Here is a 21,390-nt window from a genome sequence, read left to right as displayed (position 1 = left end):
AATTCTCTGTCTGGGATACAGAGTCCAAAGAGATTATGCTGCAGGAAGTTCTAAAAAAAACTCCAAACCCTTACACAATCCCCCACTCACTCCCTCCAAAAAGCCATAACCCAAACAAATAAAAACCCTGAAAGACTGTCATAGTTCCAAAATAACCACAAAAAAATGTGTGCTAGGCTTAAAACAGAAGTCTGGGGGAAATGATTGTCAGATCCCTGGGTGCATTTGAGAACTGATTTATGTACATGAAACAGAAAATAAGAAACACACACTTGGGCTGTGCTTGTGTGTTCTCACTGAGATAAATGAACAGCTCTTCTCATTCCTTGCTTTCCCATCTTTATTAGCAGTCATCTGATCTTCCCTCCCCTTCTGCATCCACTAATCCTCACCAAAATGGCTGGAAAGAACTTCTCTTGTTCTCTGGAGCGTTTTCCTGAGATTATTACTACTGCTTCAGCAAGCTCAGGGGAGTTACTGGATGCTCAGAAGGAGTTTTTGGTCTCAACTTGACAAACCTTGGACCCTGTTGAACAGTAAGTAGCCAGGAGAGAGGAGAGGGACTGCTCCCTGTCCTCTGCAACAAACTTAATTCATTTCAAACAGTTCTTTGAGAGCAGACTTTGGTAAAGGATAAAAAAATTCACAGGTGCTTTATCAAGAGGTCCTTCTGCCTCAGCCCTTGCTGTCATTTATGTATCCACAGCCATCTATGCACAAATTACAGATAATTTATCAGGCTATGATCTTCTCCATTCTTTTGCAGGATGCTGCCTGAAGGAAAGAGCAGAGCTGGAGGCTTGTGTTGAGTGGGTGGTGTGTGAAAGGGGCTTGTGGCAGTGAGTTAGGATGGAGCACAACTCACAAATGAAAGGGAAGCAGACTTTCAGCATCTCTGTGCCATTGTTTACACAATGTGTTTTACTGAGGTTTTGATAAAACTGGTATTTAAAGGCAAATCCCCAAATCTAACCCCATCATGGAAACTACCTGATGATTTGTGTAAGTGGACAAATTGGGAAGTACAGCTTCTTTGGATAATTTTGTACTTTGATCTGAGAATCCTTCAGGCATCTCATCTACAGACTAGGCTCTTTTATCCTAATATTTAGCCCTTCCAGAATTTCTTTTGCCTGAGGAGTTCAAAGCTTTTTGCAGACTCTGTAGAGTTTTCTTTGTGAAGACACAGGACTTGTGAGAATGTGGTGGAAAGCAGGGAGAGTGCTGGAAGGTTCTGGGTGTTCCCCTCTTGGTTTCCCTGCCCCTTCGGCTGCCAGCAGCAGCAGGAAATGAAAATTCTTTTGGGATGTGGCAACTCTGACTCAAGAAGAAGAGTTCTATTCCACAGAACCATCTTCCAGGGTGAATTTTATTTTCATTTAGTGTTAAATAGAGTGCAGTCACAGGTAAGCAGTGCAAAGTTCAACTGGGTGCCCTCAAATGGGATTTTGGTATCTTCCACATTTTGGAATTGCTGGCTCTGTATGAGGGTGGGAGGGGGCAGAGAGCTGAGCTGGGTGTGGTGCTGCCTGTGAGGTGTCTGAGAGAGAATTGACTGCTGCATAAACCTGAACAGCTTTTTCCCAGTTAGCCTTTGCACAAAGCTGAATGTTACCCAGGAGTTGTGTGGCTGGCTGGAAACCGAGGGCTTTTTCTGGGCACCACTGAGCTGCCTTCCAGTGGGAAAGGGAGGAGAGGGAGCTGTGGGAACAGGAGGGGCTCTGTGCCAGTTCTCAGGGTCAGGAACAAGCTGGAGCAGGCAAACAGGTACCCAGCCAGCTCCACCAGCAGAGCTCAACTCAGCCTTGCTAGGCCTGAATTAAATCAGCATTAACAGAGCACAGGAGAAAGAAGGTTTTCACAGGGGTAAACTGGGAGTCTGCTTAACAAGCAAGGGATACAGGAGCTCTCGCTGCCCTGGGAAGTCTCCCAGCTCTGCAGTATCACAGGTTTTATGGACCCATTGGTAGGTGTGTGTTAGGAGTGGATATTTTGCAGTGGCACCTTGAGCAGCCCGTGTGTCAGTCAGATGAACTGCAGCGCTTTGGGCTGGAATTCTGCTGTGTAATGTCTGCAGTCCCATTTTTGGTTAGAAAATTCAGAGTTCAAAGATATCCTAAATGCTTCCATGTTCTCTAGGGATGGCATTTTGCAGGTCACAATTCTGGTCTGGGGCTAAGGTGAATGGATAGATTAAAAAACCCAATATCCAACAGGTCAGATCCTGAGAACTGTGAAAAGGACCCAAGATCCTGAGAACTGTGAAAAGGACCCAAGATCCTGAGAACTGTGAAAAGGACCCAAGATCCTGAGAGCTGTGAAAAGGACCCAAGATCCTGAGAGCTGTGAAAAGGACCCAAGATCCTGAGAACTGTGAAAAGGACCCAAGATCCTGAGAACTGCAAAAAGGACCCAAGATCCTGAGAACTGCAAAAAGAGGACCCAGGCTGGTCCTCTCCAAGTGCTGTTGGCTCACACTCAGCTGTTTGTGTGGCTGATCTGAGAGCTCATTGCTGGAGGAGCTGGGATGGTGCCCCTGGCAATTCCAGCACCTTGGGGATAAAGGTGTTACAGGATGGAGCTCCCCAGGGCACAGCTGAATCAGAATGACACACACCAAAAGCTGATTTTTGATTTTTTTTTAAACTTTTACTACTTATTGCAAGCATGCTTTGTGTGTCTTTCACCCATCTTAGAAAAATGTGGGATGGCATGGAAGACAAAGTACAGCAAGTTCACCTGAGAACCAGGTACAAGTGTGGAAAGCTGTCTGAAATCATCTGAATAACGTGGTGTGTACTCATTATCCTGGCAAGCAGAATTTCCTGCCTGTGTTGGTAGCCTGCTTGCTACAGTTAATCAGCAACCTGCCTAATCTCACTAACCTTCTTTTTGTAGCCTGCCTAACTATTGTGTAATCTGCTTATGGCACCGAGCCCTGACTATTAGTAGCAAGTTTGGAGCTGTGCAGGTGCAAATATTCCTATTTTCAGTCCTGGTGACAGCTGCCTTTCATGGTGTTTGTGCTCATGAAATTCAGCCTAGTCTCATGGTGGTAATGATGAGAAAATAAGGGTATTTCTGACCTGCTAACATCTGCCTCCTCTGTGCCACAGCCCCTGAGCTGTGGGGGATTGTCCCAGGGGCTAATCCTGGGATGCAGCTCCGTAGGACACGGATCATGGCTGGCCACAGCTGCTGGGGACATCCTGCTGGCCCTGTCACCTGCTGCCCTTCACCCCTGGGACTCTTCATCATGCCCTGGCACCCCTGATTGCTCTGCTCCAGCTGGTTGCTGTTGTTGTAGCAGACAGGAGAAACAGGAATTTGTCTGATACTGTTTGTAAGTCTTTGTTAATTCCTCAAATTCCTGGAATTCCTATTGAAGAAAGAAGCAATTTTGAGTTTTGCTGGAGTATGCAAGGGTTTTTGTTTTTTGTTTTCCTAAAGCCAAGTAATTACCAAAAGAGATGTAAAACTATAATTCCACTGAAGGGTGAGGAGGACAGACACCAAACTATTTTAAATTTTATCTCATTTTATCTACTTTTTCTGATTAGTTTAATGTTTGTAAGCCAGCAGCTGCCATATCTTGTAATAATGGACTAAACAGTATTCCTGGACAAATGTATTCTGTATATAAACTCATGTTAGATTTCAGCTCGTGGGCAATGGGGCAGACACACTGTTAGAAATAATTTTTAATAATATATTTTGAGCTTTAGAGTGCCTATTATCTGCCAAGCTCAGGCAAATGTTTTGCTTGCTGCCATTAGAGAATCCTTGAGGATTCCACGTGAGACCAGAATGAATTCCAAACCAGGGATGGCTTTAAACATTTCCTTCAAGAATTTGAATTCTTTTGTTATTCTCTTCATCTGGAGCAGCTGTGAAAGGTAATGATGCAATAATTTTTTCCTCAGAGGAAAAGGGAACATAACCTGCTTGGTGTTGTGATGACTCTGGACAGGAGGGGATGGTTTCTGGAGGAAGCAATATTGCAAATACAAAAAGTGCTTCAAAAAGCACAGTATCCCAAACTTCTGGCTTGTTATGTCAGAATATAAATATAATTGTTATACAGAAACACTATTCTTGCACTACAAAATTTTTTCATATTACAGTTCACATGCAAAGTTACCCCCTTCTTCCCATGTGGTATTTTAAATCCTTTTTTTCAGATACACCTTCCTCATTTTCTTTGCAAATTTTTGAACATGTTCCTACTTTTGTGCTGTGGCCATTAATTAAAATACTAAAGACAGAATATTCAATAATCTGTGAGAAACTTTCCTATTCCTCTCCCTCCTGCTAGGTGGCTTCCCTGAGAGCATAACTCATCAGCATTTCTCCTCTAATGAGCTTTGTGCCTTAAAATGCTTCTATTACATCACCTTTAGATTTTGATTTTCACCATGTTGAAGTTATTGGGGTTTTTTCTTTAAATACAGTTTTAGGGTTTTTTTCCAGTGCTCTCATCTTATTAGTTATTCTGGATTCTCTACATTTAAATCATCTTTGGGGGAAAAAAAAAAAAAAAAGAAGAAACAAAAGAGGTCAAATCATGACTTGGTTTTTAGGCCAGACTTTTTTCATCTCCTGACAGGTGTACATGGCTCTTTTTAGTTTAAAATATTTTTTACTGCTGTACTTTGCTTCATGAGGTTTAATTCACCCTGACCTGTGTGTCTCCATCTCTCTGCTGTCACCGCTGATGTTTCTTTTCTTTCCAATTCCTTATTGGAATGTTTATCCCTTTATGTTTGTCATGCAATTTCTGAACAGCTTTTTTGACTTAAATCTCATTATCCTCCCTGACAGAGTCTGAAAACTCTGCTGCTCCAAGTGATTTCCATAAGTGGTTCCTTTAATACCTCGAGGTTTGCTCACCCATTCATGAGGATCTTTCTTTTCCTACAAAAAGTTTGGTTTCTTTCAAATATTTTGTTGGCACTTTATATCCTAGAAATGCTTCCTGGAAATCTTTGGAAACCATAATCAGTTGGATCTCCTTAGTCCACACAATTCTGTTTTTCTTTTCCAGAAATGCTAACAAAAGCTGAGGCATAGCCTCCAAAAGCTGTCCTAACTCTTCCTGGTTATATCTTATTTATCATATTTATTCTGTAATTATTAAGGTTTATATTTAAAATATTGAAAAGTTCAGTGACAAACTCCATCTAAATTTTACACAGGTTCCCAACTCCTCCTAAAACCTTAAAAAAGCATTGGCTTTGCTACTTCAAAAGGTCATGATGTAATAATTTTTCCGGAGAGGAAAAGGGAACATAACCTGCTTGGTGTTGTGATGACTCTGGACAGGAGGGGATGGTTTCTGGAGGAAGCAATATTGCAAATACAAAAAATGCTTCAAAAAGCACAGCCAGCAGTGGAAGGGGTTCCTGAGCCCCAGCCCTTCCTCAGTGCCCTTCCTCATCACTGGCCTCCTCCTCAGAATCATCACTCTCATACTCCTCATCCTCATACTGAAAGGCACCCTCAGCTTCAGGGTCAGACTGAGCTTCCTCTTCATGGGACCCATCTGACCTGGGTCTGCACTCATCCTCCTCTTCCTCCTCCTCCTGGGAATGGCCACAGGATGGGCCTGCCTTGGCTTCCTCCTCCTCTTCCTCCTCCTGGGAATGGTCCAGAGATGGGCCTGCTTTTGCTTCTTCCTCCTCCTCTTCCTCCTGGGAATGACCGTATGATGGGCCTGCCTTTGCTTCCTCTTCCTCCTCCTCTTCCTCCTCCTCCTGGGAATGGCCAAGTGACAGGTCTGCCTTGGCTTCCTCCTCCTCCTCCTGGTCACTGTGCCAGCTGGATTCAGGCTCAAGGACACCAGGGCTGCCTCTGGCCTCACCCCCATCCTCCAGGTCACTGCCCTGCTCATCTGGGGTGGAGGTTTTGACACCTTTTCCCTCCTCTTCCTCCTCCTCCTCCTCCCAGGACTGCTCAGACTGGGGACTGCCACCAGCTGCTTCCTCAAATAATTCCATCTTCTTCATTTTAACCTTGGTGACTCTGTAAAGACAAATTGCATGTGGGGTTTTATTCTCTGGGAATATGCTTTCCACCTTTATGTAACCCAGGACAAAGCCTGGTAGCCTTGGCTGGGATAGAACTGGGGAAGGAAAAGGGAAGGGGGGACACAAGAGTCTCTTTTTATGCTAGAAAGTAACTCAACAGTATTACTTATATATGCATTTTTAAAAAAAAATTATTTCTGCTTCCAATTAAATCACAACACCCAACAGATACTAAAAACTATTTTTAATAAGGTTCACTTTAAAAATCTAAAATTTAAAGGTAGTGACTTATAGCAACCTGCCAGAATTTTGGATGAAAGGAACAAACAAGGAATGTTTTTCTTCTTTTTTTCCTTTGAAGTGCATTACATAACATAACCAGTTTGGTTAAGCAGCTCTCCTCTGTTTTACAAAATAATATTTAATTCAGGAAAACCAATCAAAAATACATATTAATGCTAACATACCACAAAGTCAAATAGTTCCCTGGAAAATACTGAAAATCATTAAAAAACCCCTAAATCTACACATGGAAAAATTTCTAATTATTAGATACATAGTGGGTAAAAAGAAAAGCCTTCAGTCATCTGTACCTTGCTCTGCCAGCAATGGAGGTGACATCTCCAGCAGTGGAGAACTGCAGTGATTTGGCTGCTCCTCCTTTCTTTGAAACAAACTCTGGGCAGATCCCCAGTGCTCTCAGTCTGTTTGAATAATACTTTTCTGCAGCTATTCTGGCATTTTTCTGTAGAAAAAACACAATGGTTAAACGTTATCTAATGCATTAAATGCCTGGCTTTTGTTACTTTTATTTATATCAATCCTCTGATTCATTAATTGCTGCTGACAGCTGGAAATGATTATTCACTGCAGGTAAGAATAGCAAAATACTTGAAAATTTTATCCCAGATTTTACTCTGCTGTACCAGCAATGCTTGGTTGTGGTCAGAGTTACTCATGTTGGAACTGAACCATTTACAACAGTTCTCTGTTCCCTGTGCAAGCACATCTCAAAAATCACTGACATTTACATGGAGATGAGGCAGCAGAGATTGAATGGAGAAACACTGCCCTGAAAAGTGCTTTTGAAGTATCTTCTCAAAATGTCAGACCACAAATTTCTTATTCAGTATCAGTCAAGATTAATTAGTAATTCAGAAACAAGGCAACCTGAGTGACTCTTTCAAAAAGCAGTGGCATTTGTTTTACTCTTTCTTCCATTTCTTGCAATTCTTGCAAATATTCCTGCCTTCTCTGCTTCTCGTTGTTCCTAAGGGGAGCAGAGTACAAGAGAAATCATTATTAATTTATAGTACAAGGAGTCATTTTCTACAGCAGTTAAATTGCTCATAACAAATTAAATGTTGTCGTACTTCAAGATACATTAGAGGTACTGAACAATTCATCTCTGAAGGAGTCACCTTGGCTAAGCAGAGGCAGGTCCTGGCTACTGGACTTAAATAAAGGCTGAGTTTGGATTCTTGGAGTTTTTGGTAAAAAAAAATTTGGATGTTTAGGGGTTTTTTACATGCTTATCATACAGATCTTCCAGTTGTTCTAAGCAAAATTAAACAGAACACACCCCAGGAAATTAAGAGCATTAAATAAAAATCAGTACTTTTCAGGTCTGAAGGAGAGAATCTTGCTACTTTAGCAGCTGATCACCTGAGAGAGGTGGCCACGGTCTGGATCATGGAACACTTGTTTCCTGAGCTGGTTTGTCAAGGGCCCAGTCAATAAAGCAGGATAATGAAACTGGATTCATAACTGAAATGATCCCTGGGATCACAGGGAGCACTGGATAATCCAGGTGGAATGGGATGTGACCCTTCCTCAGAGTGGGACAGTGCCTCTGAACTGGGCACATCTGCCACTGCTGGTCAGGCACTTCAGGGCAAGGATGAGATCAAGGGGGGCCTTTTACACCTCTCTTCCTCCAGCTCTCCCCCTGACCACCTCTGAACTCCTCACCATGCTGGGAAGTGAACTTCCATTCCTTGCTCTGAATGTCTGTCTGTCTGCCTCTGGCAGGGAGTGTCAGAGTGACACATTCCAGCTGGGCTGAAATGGGCAATATCAGGTTCAGCAGGAAGTGATCTTGCTTTGCAACAGCAGCATTTTACACCCAGACCCCCAGCATTTTACTCTCCTGACATCTGATTAAGCTGAACACTGTAGTGTGAAATTTGCTGCTGAACAAACCCAAATCACATCCACAGTCACCTACTGTGTCTCTTAACTCTCTGTCCCAGAGTCAGCAGATCCTGTGCTTGAGGACACATGGATTATCAAGCTCCTGTTATTAACAGTGTGCCAGGTTACTGGAAATTAGGATTTGTGCCTGCTGCCCCAGAATCCTGCCCAGGCATGAAGGAACAGGGGCAGAGCAGTCAGTGCCTCTCACCATCCCCACACAACAGCACCTTAAACTGACAATACTGCAGCAGTCCCACTGTGCCAGGCCAGATCACAAACCCACTAAAGACTTGTGCACACAGGATTTATTTTTCTTAGGATTAGAAAAGCAGAAAGGGTTAAATTAGCCCCAGACAGGAGGCCAAGCAGCAGTCATGGGGTTAGAGCTGTGTCAGAGCTGGAGCCATCTGGAGTGGCAGCTTACAGCACTCCGAGAAGGCTCTCGTGTTCTTCTCTGTGTCATACACAAAGAGTCTTTGCACTGCATCTCTGCTCCAGGGAACCTGGGATCCCATTCCTGAGCACCAGCAGCTTCCTCACTCACTGCTCTTACACTGTGAAGTTAAAATATTCCTGCTTTTATTTCCCTCTTCAGTGGGCACCTGCTGGGACAAAAGTGAATTGTGAAAGGTTTGCTGCTGCACCCAAGCTGTACCAACACCAGTGCAGTATCCAGGTCTGGAATAATATTCTGTATCCACACTGTCCCCTTTCCTTCTGATTTTTACAACCTTTTCCTGTTAATTGATACATCAATGGAGAAAACACAGGACTCTCCTGTTACTGAATCTATAATAATCTCATGTGGAATATATATATATTTCTATATGCTATATATTTCTATACTCTGAGTTCAATATAGGTTGGCAACAATTTCCCAGTTGAAATGCTAATTTTGACCACTTTTTCACCAGCTGCTTGCACCATGTTTAATTTACCACATGTAAGTATCTAAACTTAGACTGTGCTATTTTTTTACACACTGTATGTTTAACATACAGTGCAATCCCAAACCTCTCCTTCTCATTGTTGAATGAGGTGTTTGGGATTCTGGGGAATGCTACTAAATACCTGAATGTTTTTAATCTGGGTTTAGACATCTGAGCTAGGCTCTGATGTGGGTCATTGGCCTCAGCCCGAGCCATCACAATTTTCTGGAATTTTTTCGTTCTTTGTTTCTGCTTGTTTCTGTTCCTTTTTTGTTGTTCTTCCAGCTTTCTTTTTTCCTCGAGGGAATTCCTGGTGGGGAAAATAAACTAAGGCTGAATTAATTTTAAACCTAGAGCAAGACTTCAAAGGAAGCTTTGGCAAAGATGATTCCAAAGAGAACAACAGGGTGAAAACAGGGTTGCTGTGAGAGGACACAATGTATGTGCCATTTCAAGGGACTCAGGATATCCTGGGAAACCAAAGTCATTTGTCTTCTTCTTAGGGACATCCTGACAAAAATCCAATAGTGTTCCTTTAACAATAACAAATACTAATTAAATCCTATATTTAAATATTTTGAGATTTATACTGTAAGCTCTTATATTAACAAATTAATCCTATATTCACTGCATGGAAGAATTAACTATAGATGTAGAAATACCAAAAATACCACCAAATAAAATACCAAATATATACTAATAATAATAAAAAAAAATCTACTTTTCAAACATACATAAAGTAGAGCATCTCCAAGCAGTCACCTTAGGGCTTGCAGCCGTCGTCTGGTGGATTCTGTGGTTTTGGGAGCTCTGGATTTTCCTTCTCCCAGGAGTGGTGGCTTTACCCCTGACTGCCCCATCTGAGGCTTCCGTCTCGGAGAGGCAAAGGGCCACCGTGTTTCCTTCAAATTCTCCTCATCCTCTTGCATGTCCTTCAAGATCTTGTCCTTTTTTGAGGGAATGTATGAAGTACAAAGGTCGAAAGGCTCACAGACCGTGAGGGGTTTCACTTTTTTTTGGCGCAGGAGGCGTTTCTGGAATTTCTCATGGAGGAGTTCAAAATCGGGAACGCTCGATTTGATCTTGAGTTTGTGCTCCATTTGCTTTGGTTCAGTGCTCTTGTGTTTCTTCTTTTTGTTGGTCTCTTTTGAGGCCAGTCTGCTGTTGGGTACAGATGAATTTTGTAGCAGCTCCTCAGCTCTCATCCTGATCCTGATTTCCCTGCAGAGCTCCTCCTCCTTTACCTTGTCATGGAAATCTGGACTATAAACACATCTGGGGACTGGTTTCGCTCTGAACACTTTGGTTTTATTGTCAGGTGGGGAAAGGTCTTTTAACTGCATTTTCCTGGCTTCACGCCTTTGCCTCTCTCGCTCAATGAACTTAAAGGGCTTTTGGGTGGCCAGGAGCTTGAGCTTGCTCCTCTCCCTCACAGTCCTCCTGCGCTCCTCGTTCCGCCGCACGATGTCCCGGTAGAGCGGCAGGAAGACGGTGGCGGGCACGGGATTGGCTCGGAACTTTTTCTGACACTCTGCTTCCTCCTCCAGTTGCTTCTTCAGCAAGTGGTTTTCCAGCTCAATCTGTGACTTGGATTTGACGTTCTGCTCTTTCTTCTGAGCTTCTCTGATGGTCATCTGGAAGGGCTTGGGCACGGTGACTCTGGGGGACCACGCTTTCACTTTCGCTTTCCTGCAGGCTGGCGAGCTGGGCAGGCTGTGCTTGGCACGGGACATGTAGTCTTCCAGGCAGAACCCATCCCACATTTTTTCAATCTGCTGTTTGGCAAACGAGGATGATCCAGCTTCACTGCTGTTCTCTTCAAACACTAATTCTTCATCAGACACGTCCGACACGCTCGAGCCCAAGGGATCGCTTAAGTCTGAGTCTGAAAAGGATTTGTGCAGGTTAAGAGGCTGATATGAACTCTTGTCCCAAGTTGGCCTTGAAAATAAAGGAGGGGGAAAAAAAAACTTGGTTTGAGCCAGTCCAACATTGATGCAAAACTGGTGACTTCCACTCTAAGGAATCATCACTAGAAACAAAAACGAGTGGCTGAGTGGGGAGAGAAGGGAAAAGAGCAGCACACAGGGTACTCAAAGCAGACCCTGGTTTTAGTGCTGATCACCAAGTCAGCACCTCCTGACTTGGGAAAGGGCCTGTGCTTTCCTAAATGTGCTGCCCAACCCCTGCTGCACACCCACCTCGAAACCTCACAGACCATTAGCAAGGTTAGGAGCCTTTCTATCACCAAAACTCACTTTTCTCTGATTATCTGGTTAGGAGAGGTGGGGAGTGGAACACTTTCCAGCCCAGAAACACACCCTGCTGTTTTACAGCTGCCTGCAAAGCATTTGGGAATCTTCAAATAAAAAGTGCCCCCAAACTTACCTACAGCACTTTGGAGAAGTGTCATTCGTCTTATCCAAGGCCTGTACTCCTTTTAAATACAGCTTGTTCTGATACATACTTTCCAGTTTTGCCATGGTCTCCATGTGGGCATTCTTCAACTCTTCCAGCTTCAAGTAATACTCCTGATTTGAATTGTGCATTTTGGAAAAGTCTGTCCACTTGTCTCTCTTTGGAGGGGAGGCCTGCTCTCTCTTGGTATTTGAATCCAAGTCAAAGCCATCCTAGAAGAGATGTTCGTAATTTTTTTTCTGCTAGAAGGAAGGGGAACAAGGTTCTTAATATTGCTTTAGCCTAATTAAGTCTAAGGAATAGTAAAGTAACACAAATAGAGATACCTGTATACAAATGTTAATGTAGAAGTACGTAGAATAATCCTATTGCATATTAATTTTTATCCTAAGGGTCCTATTTAAAGCCTGTAAAAATTCCCAAGTCTGCCCTGTAATCAATATGTTTATAAGAGGAAATATGATCAAAAGGACTTACCAAAAGAAAAAAAGCAACTATTTTGTAAAGTGTAATTTTTCCTTGATTACTATGCAGCTCTAAAAATGCCTTTATTTACAAGCAAACAGAACCTTCTCTGCCTCCTAGTTCCATAACCACTCTAAAAATAAATCATTAGAGATGTGGTGCATAAATATTTATGCCATTTCCATAACTTACTGTGAAATGACAGGGATTCTGCACGGCTTATATTTCCAATACTTACATTTCCAATACTGTTTGTCACTTTGCAGCTGTGTGCAGTTAATTTTCTTTAAGCACTTTTGAAGCTTACACTAGTCAGAGAAGTTATTAAAGCATCACAAAAGCTTCATTTTGTTCTAGGCAGCATGTTTTAAAAAGTTATGGGCTAGTTTCTACATTAAAAAAAAAATTGAGTACTACTTTTACACGCAGAGGTATTTTAATAAGCTTTGACACTCCAACAACAACAACAAAATCTTGCCTATGTTTTGTCAGGTTTTCACTGCAAAAATCATTAAATGTTGGAGAATTCCCTGATGCAATGGGACTTTGGGGATCGAAGCAGCGAGTTTGAAGCGCCCACACCGAACCTCCGCCTCCCCGCAGCGGTGCGCACAAACGCAGCCCCGCGGAGCCGCCGCGGCCCTTCCCTTCCCTTCCCTTCCCTTCCCTTCCCTTCCCTTCCCTTCCCTTCCCTTCCCTTCCCTTCCCTGCCCGGCCCGGCCCGGCCCGGCAGCTCCATCTGCTCCGCAGCCGCCTCCACAAGCGCATTAAGGGATCGGCGCCGCGGCCGGGCCATCTGCCGGCTGTCCCCCGCCCGTGTGTGTGTGTGTGTGTCCCCGGTGCCCCCCGCCTGAGCCCTGGGCAGAGCGGGCTCGGGGGAAGCCCGGGCCGTGCCCGCGGTACCTGCGCGGCGGCGGGCGGCGGTCCCCGCTCGTAGAGCGCGGCGGGCGCCCGTGTGCGCGGGTCGAGCGGCGTGCGGAGGCAGGAGGCGGCCAGGCGGGCGGCCCGGTGCGCGTCCTCCATGCCGAGAGCAGCCGGGAGGCGGCTCCGCTCCGTTACGCTCCGTTCCGCTCCGCTCCGTTCCGCTCCGCCTCGCGGAGGCGGCCCCGGGGCGGAGCGGGGCGCGTTAACGCCCGGCCCCAGCGCTGCCGCCGCCGCCGGACACGGGCGGGGCCGGGTTGGGCTTCGCCCGCTCGCCGCCGCTGCCCGTGCGGATTTCCAGGCGACTTCTCACAGGGTTTTAGTGGGAACATGCAATGCTCGCTGGCCAGCCCGCGCTTTTCGCGCCCTCAAGTTATTAAAGAAGGTTTTTCCATCTTGAAGTTTGTACTTCAGGTAAGCAGTATCAGGGTAAGCTTAAACCAGGCTAAGCAGGAGCATTCTGTCCTAGGAATATTCTATCCTAAACCAGGATAAACAGGAATATTCTGTGCCAGGAATATTCTATCCGAAACAAGGAACATTCTGCCCTAAGAATATTCTATCCTCTATAGGACAAGCAGGAGCATTCTGTCCTAGGAATAGTCTATCCTAAACCAGGAGAAGCAGGAATATTCTGTCCTAGGAATATTCTACCTTAAACCAGGAACATTCTGCCCTAGGAATAGTCTATCCTCTATCAGGACAAGCAGGAACATTCTTCCTCTACAAAGAAGAATTAATGCTGGATGGACCTGTTTAATGTAGTGTAATCACAAATACTTTTTGTGATGAAATCACACACAATTGCTGTAATTCTTGTCAAGAATTGTAACTCTGTGATAATGGGGGATGAAAGCTTTAGTAATAGTAACTAAACTAAGATCATTGTTGGATGTGACCCTGTGGGGTAAGGCACTATTTGCAATTTTAAACAGACAATGAATAATTAATGCAGAGCATTAATGCCTAAATCAATTGTCTAATTTATTAATTAGTAGTTGAGTTATTCTATTTGTTCTACTTGGCACAACAGCAGATCAACACCACGCTGGAAATTCACTCAAAAGCTCCAGCTCCAACCCATCATGAATGGAAATGAGAGAAGAAATGGAACACTCTCCTTTAAACACTAAGAGGAATCAGGTTGTTTCAATATAGCAACAATGGAGATGAAAGGGTTAATTCAATATGTCAGGCTAAGAATTAGAAGTTGGAAAGCTAATTTGCATTATTAACAGAACAGTGTACTTTTAACCTCTCAGCTAGCTTTGGGAAAGGCAATTAGGCAGGAGAGGGAACCGTGTGAAGAACACCCTGGGCAGGGCTCTGGCTCATGTGATGGCATCAGGAATCAGCGCAGCGCTCAGGAGAGCAAGGAAGGGGAGGTGCTCCCACTGCAAAGATCCTCCTAGAGGCATCACTGAGGGCAGAACCACCACTGCCTCAGGGAAAGCTTTGCGAGAGGCAGCTCTAAGGTAGCTAAGTGTTACTAGAGTGCACTGCAGGGGTGTTTTTAGAATATATCACAAAAAGAGATTGGTCACCTTAAAAGTTTCAGCCCTAAAGAGGAGCAGAGAAAAGTAACCAAATGTAACAAACTCCAACAAAATTATACAGCAAAGAGTCAGGTAGACTACTGTGTGTTTATTGACAAAACAGCATTTTCTTTCTGAAAACCAACTGTTACTTAAGTTAAACCTGATCAAAGTACATCAGTCTTGGAGTTTAAGCCAATTCACACAGGCGCTTTTGGTGAGGAGTCCATATTCCAGCTACAGGGCAGGAGCTCGAGACCATGGTCCCCACATCTCTGCTCAGCTCATCCTCGAGTGTTCACCTGCAGGAGGACACACAGTCAGGCAGAAGAAAGCACAGGACACATCACAATTCCTTCTTTGATAAAGATCCTGGCCTTTTAGGGACTCTAATTCCTTGCTTTATGGTGTAGTATTTATAATTCATTAGCTGCAGTTATAAAAAGGCTGAATGGTCTTAAGCAGCACACAAACTGAGAATACTCCACACAGTAACTGCATTTTGAAGCCCAGCAGATGAATGACAGCATGCTGGTGCTTGTGGAGGAAGGATAACCCAAACCAAGATGCCAGCACCACTCACCACATCATCAATCTTGAGAATGCTGCGCACGGTTTCTGTGGCAAGGGTCAGTGCACTCAAAGACACCAGCAGAGGCTGCACCACCAGCTCCTCCAGGATGTTGGAAATGCCACCCTAGGGGAACAAGGAGCCTTCACTTTGTGCAAGACACACTACAGTCACATTTAGCACTTTTTCTTTTAGTTGAGGGCAATCAGCTCCTGGACTATCACAGGGCTTTCACCTGCAACAGGGACATTACAGCACACATCTTCTCTCCCCAAGCACTTGACACATCCAGTCAAAATTAGCCAACAACAAAGGTCAACAGTGCCAACTGAGAAAGAGCTATAGTGCTACTCCCAACTTAAGACACCTTCCACTGCAGATCCTATTGATGGATCATTCTAAATGGATCTTTTGCTGTAGCTGAAATGCTTTTAAGGAGACGTGAGATGATTCCTGTCATGTGCATAAAGCATTTAATATCTGCTATTATCAATGCTCAGGGTGAGCTCCTGAGAGAACAAGCTGTAATTTCCCTCTGCTAATTTTAGGGAGGTTACCACCTTGCCCTCTCCCTAGTCCAGCCCTTAGCAGGTTAAGCATGTCTCCTGTAACACCCAGCTATTCCAACCCCTCCTCACCTTCCTGACGTTAATGCCAGCTGTCTTCTCTCCTTGGGCATGTCTGTTTCGGAGCTCTGTCACCGTGGAGATGGGGTTGAGCCCCGCGTTCTCAGCCAGGGTGGAGGGAATGACCTCGAGTGCATCCCCGTAGGCACGGACGCAGTAGGAGTCCATCCCCTTCAGCGTCCGCGCGTACTCGTTCAGCCGCAGCGCCAGCTCGATCTCCGGGGCTCCACCGCCAGCAATCAAAGCCCTGAGGCACAGGAATGCCCATCAAACCTCACCTCACACAAGAGCACACACAACCAGGCTTTGTGAGTTACTAATTAACCCGACTGAGACGTTACCTTTTCTTCACTAAGCACCTAATGACACACAGGGCATCGTGAATGGAGCGCTCGGCTTCCTCCAGCACGAGTTTGTTGGATCCGCGGACCACGATGCTCACGGTTTTCCCAGGGTTTGTGCAGCCTGTAATCTAAAACATAAAGCCAGATACTGACACTGGGGAAGAAATAAAAACTTGGGACAAAAAAGACACTGCCACTGGCACTTTCAAATTCTGTAACAGCACTGATGTCTGGCCAAGCAAAACCACTGCACTGCTGAAGTCAGTGGCTACTCAGAGCTTAGAAACAGCTACTTAAATGTAATAAATTCCACAGTAAAAAACATCAAAGCCACCAGTTCTTAAAACAAGAGACAGATGGCAAGTAGTTATTAACATTTTGTCCCTCACTCACCTTTATTAGTTTCCCAGAACCGTTCAAGTTGACCTCCTCTGCAAGCTCAGCAGAGCCCAGCATGTCAGGGGTGAACTGGTCAATGTGAGCCACAGGCTTAGTTCCAATTGTCTGGAAAAATAATGGGGGAAAAAAATTAATCCAGAGGCTGACTGCAGAGTCAGCAAGTACACTGCATGTTGTTCTTCTGCTTATGACAGTAAAAAGCAGAAGGGACTGCAGCTTTTACATCTGTCCTGAATCCTTCTACAGCAGTGTGGCTGCTCAGCAGAGTAGGAATGTTTTTTAGGGCAATGTCTGCTGTCTGCTCTTCCATTATAGTCAAAACATGAAACTTTTGAAAATGTCACAATAAACTGGCCCTGGCTGGGCAGTTAGTTTTGGGGTAGATTTTAAAACACTGCTGCTCATTTATATGACCCACCTTACCTTACATATAAACTCAATGTCCTCTCTTTCAATGTCTTTAACCACCATGATCTTAACTTTGTTCAGAAAATGGAGGGCCAGGTCACTGAGAGCATCCCTAAAAACAAGAGGGAAGGAGTCAGGTCCCAGGGCTCAAATTCTTCAGAGTACAAAGCAAGGATGTCATCAAACTCAAAATACAGACAGTGCTGGTGCTTTCTAAAGGCACAGCCACTGTTACTCTGCCAAGTGTGTTTGGCTTCAGTTTTCCAAACAATTCCAACGGTGCCTGGGTATTAAGGTACCTCAGGATGGACTTCTGAATGAGCAGCACATTGCAGCCAGCCTTCTTGATCTGCTTCACCAGGTTCAGGATGTAGGCTCTCTCCTCACGCAGCACTCTGTCCATTTGAGCATAATCAGAAACAACAATCTGGTTGTCCATCTGTTTCAAATAAAAAAACCAGAAAAGCAAGTGTCAAAATGTGCCACATTCTTTAATGGAAGATGCTGTAATTCTAAACAAATAAGCATAACAGTAAAAAATTACTAGAGACAGTTCAGGTAACATTGAATTTAAGTTTAAGCAATGTTTAACATTTAGCAATTTTAAGTAATTTAAACATAATTTATAATTTAATCAAATTTTTATACCAACTATAATTTTTCAGGACCCAGCAGCCCTTTACTCTAGATGTGGCATAGAGTTCACACCACAGCATCTTAAAAAAATATTTGTTATTCCATTTGCTTGTCCCAAGTCCTAGAGAATGAGCATTTGCTCTAGCCACAGTGTGACTTACATCTGTCTTTGGAGCAGACAAGCAGAACTGAATGAGGCCAATTTTGGCTTTTTCCACTCTGGTTACGCCGGTGTTTGCCACCTTCTGAGTCAGGACGAGTCCCTCAACCAGTTCACAATCATCAATTGTGCCCCTGGAAACAAACAAATGGCTGGAGCACTCTGGGAAACTGAGGTCACAGAGACAAAATTTGTCTAATAACAAATTGTTTCTTACCCCAACTTCTTCACAATTTTAATATCTCTGAGGTCCACACTATTGGCTGTAGTTGGGTCAATCACCTTCATCACTGCATCCACACTCATTGGAGAAAGTAAACTGGAATACTGACACACAACCTAAGGGATTCAACAGTACAGAAACCATGGTGAGAGCCTTCATGCTGATGAACAGCAGTTTCACAATATTGTTTCAATATCTGATGCCAGAATTTTGAAGCAAAGATGTCTTAACAAAGAATCTCCTTCATGGCTGCTCCATGGCACGGACAGAGCAGCCATTCTGGGGGATGTACAGAAAATGGAACTGCTCTGCCTTAGACCTGGAATCTGCAGGGCCTGGCTGGGCTGGAGCTGCCAGTGCAAGTGCAGCTGTACCTTGGAGTTGAGGGAAGTGGTTGCACTGTTCAGCAGGGTCTCCCTGTCACTGAGCTCCACGGGCTGGGCCATGTTGGTCAGCACCTCGATTCCCTTCTCCAGAGCCTTCTGGAATGACTCCGAAATGATGGTGGGGTGAATTCCTGTGCAGAGCACAAAACATGCCTGTTAGACCTCCACCCTTCCAAACACAGGTCTTTTTGGTTTTTCTTCACCATCTCTTTCCATTTTAAAACTCAAGATGCTCAGAATAAACTGAAGGCATTTCAGCAGAATGCTCTTCACTGGTGTATGACCTCCCTTGTTTCCTGCTATTAAACCTGAGGGAAAAGCTGCAACATTCCAAGTGATCTGTCCTCACAGACAAGTCCCCTGCAATCCCTGACATCCCAGAAACACTTTCTCCAAGTTCTCTTGGCATTCCTAAAGCTGCTGCTGTTCAGCTGATGCCTGAGAGGAGGCTGACACTGATTAAACTTCAGATTGTCAAAAACTGCTTTCCCACAGTCCTGCATGAAACTCCCCAATTTCCCTGGAGTGTGGATACACCCTTTATCCTTCCAACTGATTTCAGCTACTTTAAGCTCCATCCCATAAAAATGGCAAAAAAAAAAAGGGTGAAATGACTGCAGTACCTACAATCTGTGCATGTTAAATGCATTTATTTACCTTTCTGAAGGAGTCTGGAACAGGCATCCAAGAGAGCTCCAGCAATGACCACAACAGAGGTCGTGCCATCACCAGCCTCAATGTCTTGTGCTTTTGACAGCTCTACCAACTAAAGGAGAAATTATGGCAAAAAAATAAATATACAGAGAGCTGTTCACCCATACCCTTCTTTGGCCAAAATACAGCTAGGCTACAGTAAGTCACTTCCAGAAGCAGAGCTTTTTTCTCCAAATTTAAAACTGAACACACCCATCTAGCAGGTTTACCCTTTCCTTCCCTGGAGAGAGCCACAGGAAGCTCACCTCCATCTCCAACCACAACCAAATCCATGAACCTTCAACATCTCAAAGGACCAGCTACTGGATCCTCAGACCACCTGGCCATGCCTTCCCTCATTCCCTTCTGTCCTAATGGTTTGGGACATGAATTTTTCCTTCTCAAATGACACACAAAGGTTCGGGCTACATTTTCTTAATATTCTTTCTCAAAATTTTCATTTTCCTTATGTTTTAAAACATGTCCAGAGAGACTGTGCATAAGGCACATGAGTAATAAATAATGGTTTGTAACTCTTTAGCACGTGCCACAATCAAAACAAATGTTCCTGGAGCACAAGGCACAAAATCTCCTGCTCTGTCACTATCCTGGGTAATGCTCCTCAAACCCTCAAAACGGAAAAGAAGGCACTCACCATTTTGGCTGCAGGGTGCAGAACCTGCATTTGTTTCAGGATGGTGGCACCATCGTTAGTGATTGTCACATCTCCTTTAGCATCCTGAATCTGGGAAGAAAGGGCAGGAACACAGCTCTGATCAGCAGCTGCAAGCCCCTCGTTTGAGGCTCAAAATATTTTTAAACCTCGTTTTCAAAAGCAAGATGTCCATTCAGTTCCCACTTTCCCTTAAATACCCGGGACATGGGGAAGAACTGAGGCAAAAGGAGGCGTCCTCTAAAGGACATGTTGAATTTACAGTATCTCCAATAAGATCAATATTTTGAGAATTTAAAACACGAAGTTTACCATTTTATCCATTCCCTTTGGTCCAAGGCTCGTTCTAATTGCATCGGCAACAGCTGGGAAGAGAAGAAAACGTTTCCAAGCTGATTTCAAGAACTACAAACATTCAAACGTCTTTTCTAAACACAAAATTCCTGCCCCTTTTAAGTTCCCAGGCAGACTAAAGGATCCCAAAGAGCGCAACGATGCAGAATGCTGCAGCCTCAGGCCTGATTTCCACATTTTTCCCTTTTTTTAACCCATTATTATCCGACCATTTGAGTGCAGCCATTTTAGGTCTGGGCAATCACAAAGGAGCAGAACGCAGCGCGCAGCCACCGGGGCTCGTGTCAGCGCCCAGTGCCGCACCCCGGGCAGCTCCCAGCCCCGGCACCCGCGGAACTCCCGCTCGCACCCCGGGGATCCATCGCCCCCCGCCCCAACCGCGGCCCACGCGGGCCCGGCCCGGCTCCCCCGGCCCCGGGGCGGCTCCCCCCGCGGCCGCCGCACCTTTGCCGGCGGCGATGTTGCTGAAGCGGATCTGGGCGGGCTTGTCGCGGTCCTGGTAGGCGCCCTTGGCCCTGCCGGCGGCCCCGGCGGGGGCTCTGCCGGGCGCGCTCTCGGGCATGGCCGGGCCGAGCGGGACGGGAGCGGAGCGGGCCCGGGAGGCTTCCAGAACGGGGCCTTCCGCCGCGCGTCACCAGGGGCTGCCCGACGCGCGCCTGCGCGCTGCTCCACGGCCCAGAGAAACGCCCCCTTCCACCTGACTGCCGGCGAACGGCGCGGACGCCTATAGAGGAGCGGCGCGCTCGCTCGGGGGCTTTGGGGAGGTTTTCCCGCCTGGCCCTGCCGGGCTTGTCTCGCGCTGCGCTCGTGGCCGCTGGGGGGCGCCAGGGCGCGGCTGGGGTGTCCCGCCCTCAGCCCTGAGGGAGCCGGGAGCTGAGGGAGGGATGGAGCGGGACGGGGCTGACAGCCCGGGGAATGCCGCCCTCAGCCCTGAGGGAGCCGGGAGCTGAGGGAGGGATGGAGCGGGATGGGGCTCACAGCCCGGGGAATGCCGCCCTCAGCCCTGAGGGAGCCGGGAGCTGAGGGAGGGATGGAGCGGGATGGGGCTCACAGCCCGGGGAATGCCGCCCTCAGCCCTGAGGGAGCCGGGAGCTGAGGGATGGGGCTCACAGCCCGGGGAATGCCGCCCTCAGCCCTGAGGGAGCCGGGAGCTGAGGGATGGGGCTCACAGCCCGGGGAATGCCGCCCTCAGCCCTGAGGGAGCCGGGAGCTGAGGGATGGGGCTCACAGCCCAAGGGATCCCGCTGTCATCCCTCAGGGAGCCGGGAGCCGCGGGAGGGATGGTTTGACCCATCACCCGACAGCCCCAGCCTTTCCCTTTTATAAATCTCGGCGCAGCACCTTGCAGCTTTTCCCTCCCAAGCTCAGGACCTGCTGTGCCATCCCGCCTGTCCTGAGTAGGTTTTGAAGATCTGTGTTTTACAGAA

The 21,390-nt window shown here is 45.8% G+C and overlaps 2 protein-coding genes and 1 long non-coding RNA gene across 6 annotated transcripts in view; 1 reads left to right on the top strand and 2 right to left on the bottom strand.

Annotated features, from left to right (window-relative positions):
- The window catches only part of LOC121357047, a 53,302-nt gene extending 50,975 nt beyond the window's left edge, over positions 1–2,327 (top strand). Inside the window, exons 14-15 of the long non-coding RNA XR_005955670.1 lie at positions 348–536; positions 2,217–2,327. This is a non-coding gene — a long non-coding RNA (uncharacterized LOC121357047). The remainder of the gene's footprint in view (positions 1–347; positions 537–2,216) is intronic.
- Positions 2,328–5,250: 2,923 nt separating this feature from the next.
- FAM161A (FAM161 centrosomal protein A) lies at positions 5,251–13,363 on the bottom strand. 4 transcript variants are annotated; one of them, XM_041473993.1, is made up of 6 exons: positions 12,938–13,363; positions 11,540–11,781; positions 9,914–11,092; positions 7,197–7,296; positions 6,620–6,771; positions 5,251–6,021 (listed from the first exon to the last, which is right to left on the bottom strand). In XM_041473993.1, the coding sequence occupies exons 1-6, from the start codon at positions 13,055–13,057 to the stop codon at positions 5,421–5,423; spliced, it is 2,394 nt and encodes a 797-aa protein (XP_041329927.1). In that variant the 5' UTR covers positions 13,058–13,363; the 3' UTR covers positions 5,251–5,420. The 4 variants fall into 4 exon arrangements, with proteins under 4 accessions (XP_041329927.1, XP_041329929.1, XP_041329928.1 ...); XM_041473995.1 differs by having other exon boundaries at positions 11,540–11,808; positions 12,938–13,075; XM_041473994.1 differs by having other exon boundaries at positions 11,540–11,811; positions 12,938–13,068.
- Positions 13,364–14,579: 1,216 nt separating this feature from the next.
- Positions 14,580–20,605, bottom strand: CCT4 (chaperonin containing TCP1 subunit 4). The gene is made up of 14 exons (XM_041474080.1): positions 20,408–20,605; positions 19,922–19,974; positions 19,592–19,681; positions 18,901–19,009; positions 18,232–18,374; positions 17,852–17,973; positions 17,636–17,768; positions 17,138–17,277; positions 16,854–16,950; positions 16,425–16,535; positions 16,029–16,159; positions 15,700–15,934; positions 15,074–15,187; positions 14,580–14,792 (listed from the first exon to the last, which is right to left on the bottom strand). Exons 1-14 carry the CDS (start codon positions 20,523–20,525, stop codon positions 14,775–14,777), a joined length of 1,614 nt encoding a protein of 537 aa, XP_041330014.1. The 5' UTR covers positions 20,526–20,605; the 3' UTR covers positions 14,580–14,774.
- Positions 20,606–21,390: the final 785 nt, after the last annotated feature.

The sequence above is a fragment of the Pyrgilauda ruficollis genome, unplaced genomic scaffold (genome assembly GCF_017590135.1).
Source record: "Pyrgilauda ruficollis isolate IOZ18807 unplaced genomic scaffold, ASM1759013v1 scaffold31, whole genome shotgun sequence".
Classification (NCBI taxonomy): Eukaryota; Metazoa; Chordata; class Aves; order Passeriformes; family Passeridae; genus Pyrgilauda; species Pyrgilauda ruficollis.
This window is presented reverse-complemented; position numbering and strand designations above follow the sequence as displayed.

Coding starts and splice junctions, on each gene's coding strand:
- FAM161A (XM_041473993.1), bottom strand. CDS start 13,057: ATGGAGGACGCGCACCGGGCCGCCCGCCTGGCCGCCTCCTGCCTCCGC. Junction 11,093..11,539: donor ACTTCTCCAAAGTGCTGTAG/GTAAGTTTGGGG, acceptor TTTATTTTCAAG/GCCAACTTGGGACAAGAGTT. Junction 7,297..9,913: donor CGACGGCTGCAAGCCCTAAG/GTGACTGCTTGG, acceptor TGCTCCCCTTAG/GAACAACGAGAAGCAGAGAA.
- CCT4 (XM_041474080.1), bottom strand. CDS start 20,525: ATGCCCGAGAGCGCGCCCGGCAGAGCCCCCGCCGGGGCCGCCGGCAGG. Junction 17,769..17,851: donor AAAATTGTGAAGAAGTTGGG/GTAAGAAACAAT, acceptor GTTTGTTTCCAG/GGGCACAATTGATGATTGTG. Junction 17,278..17,635: donor TGTCTGCTCCAAAGACAGAT/GTAAGTCACACT, acceptor TATTTGAAACAG/ATGGACAACCAGATTGTTGT.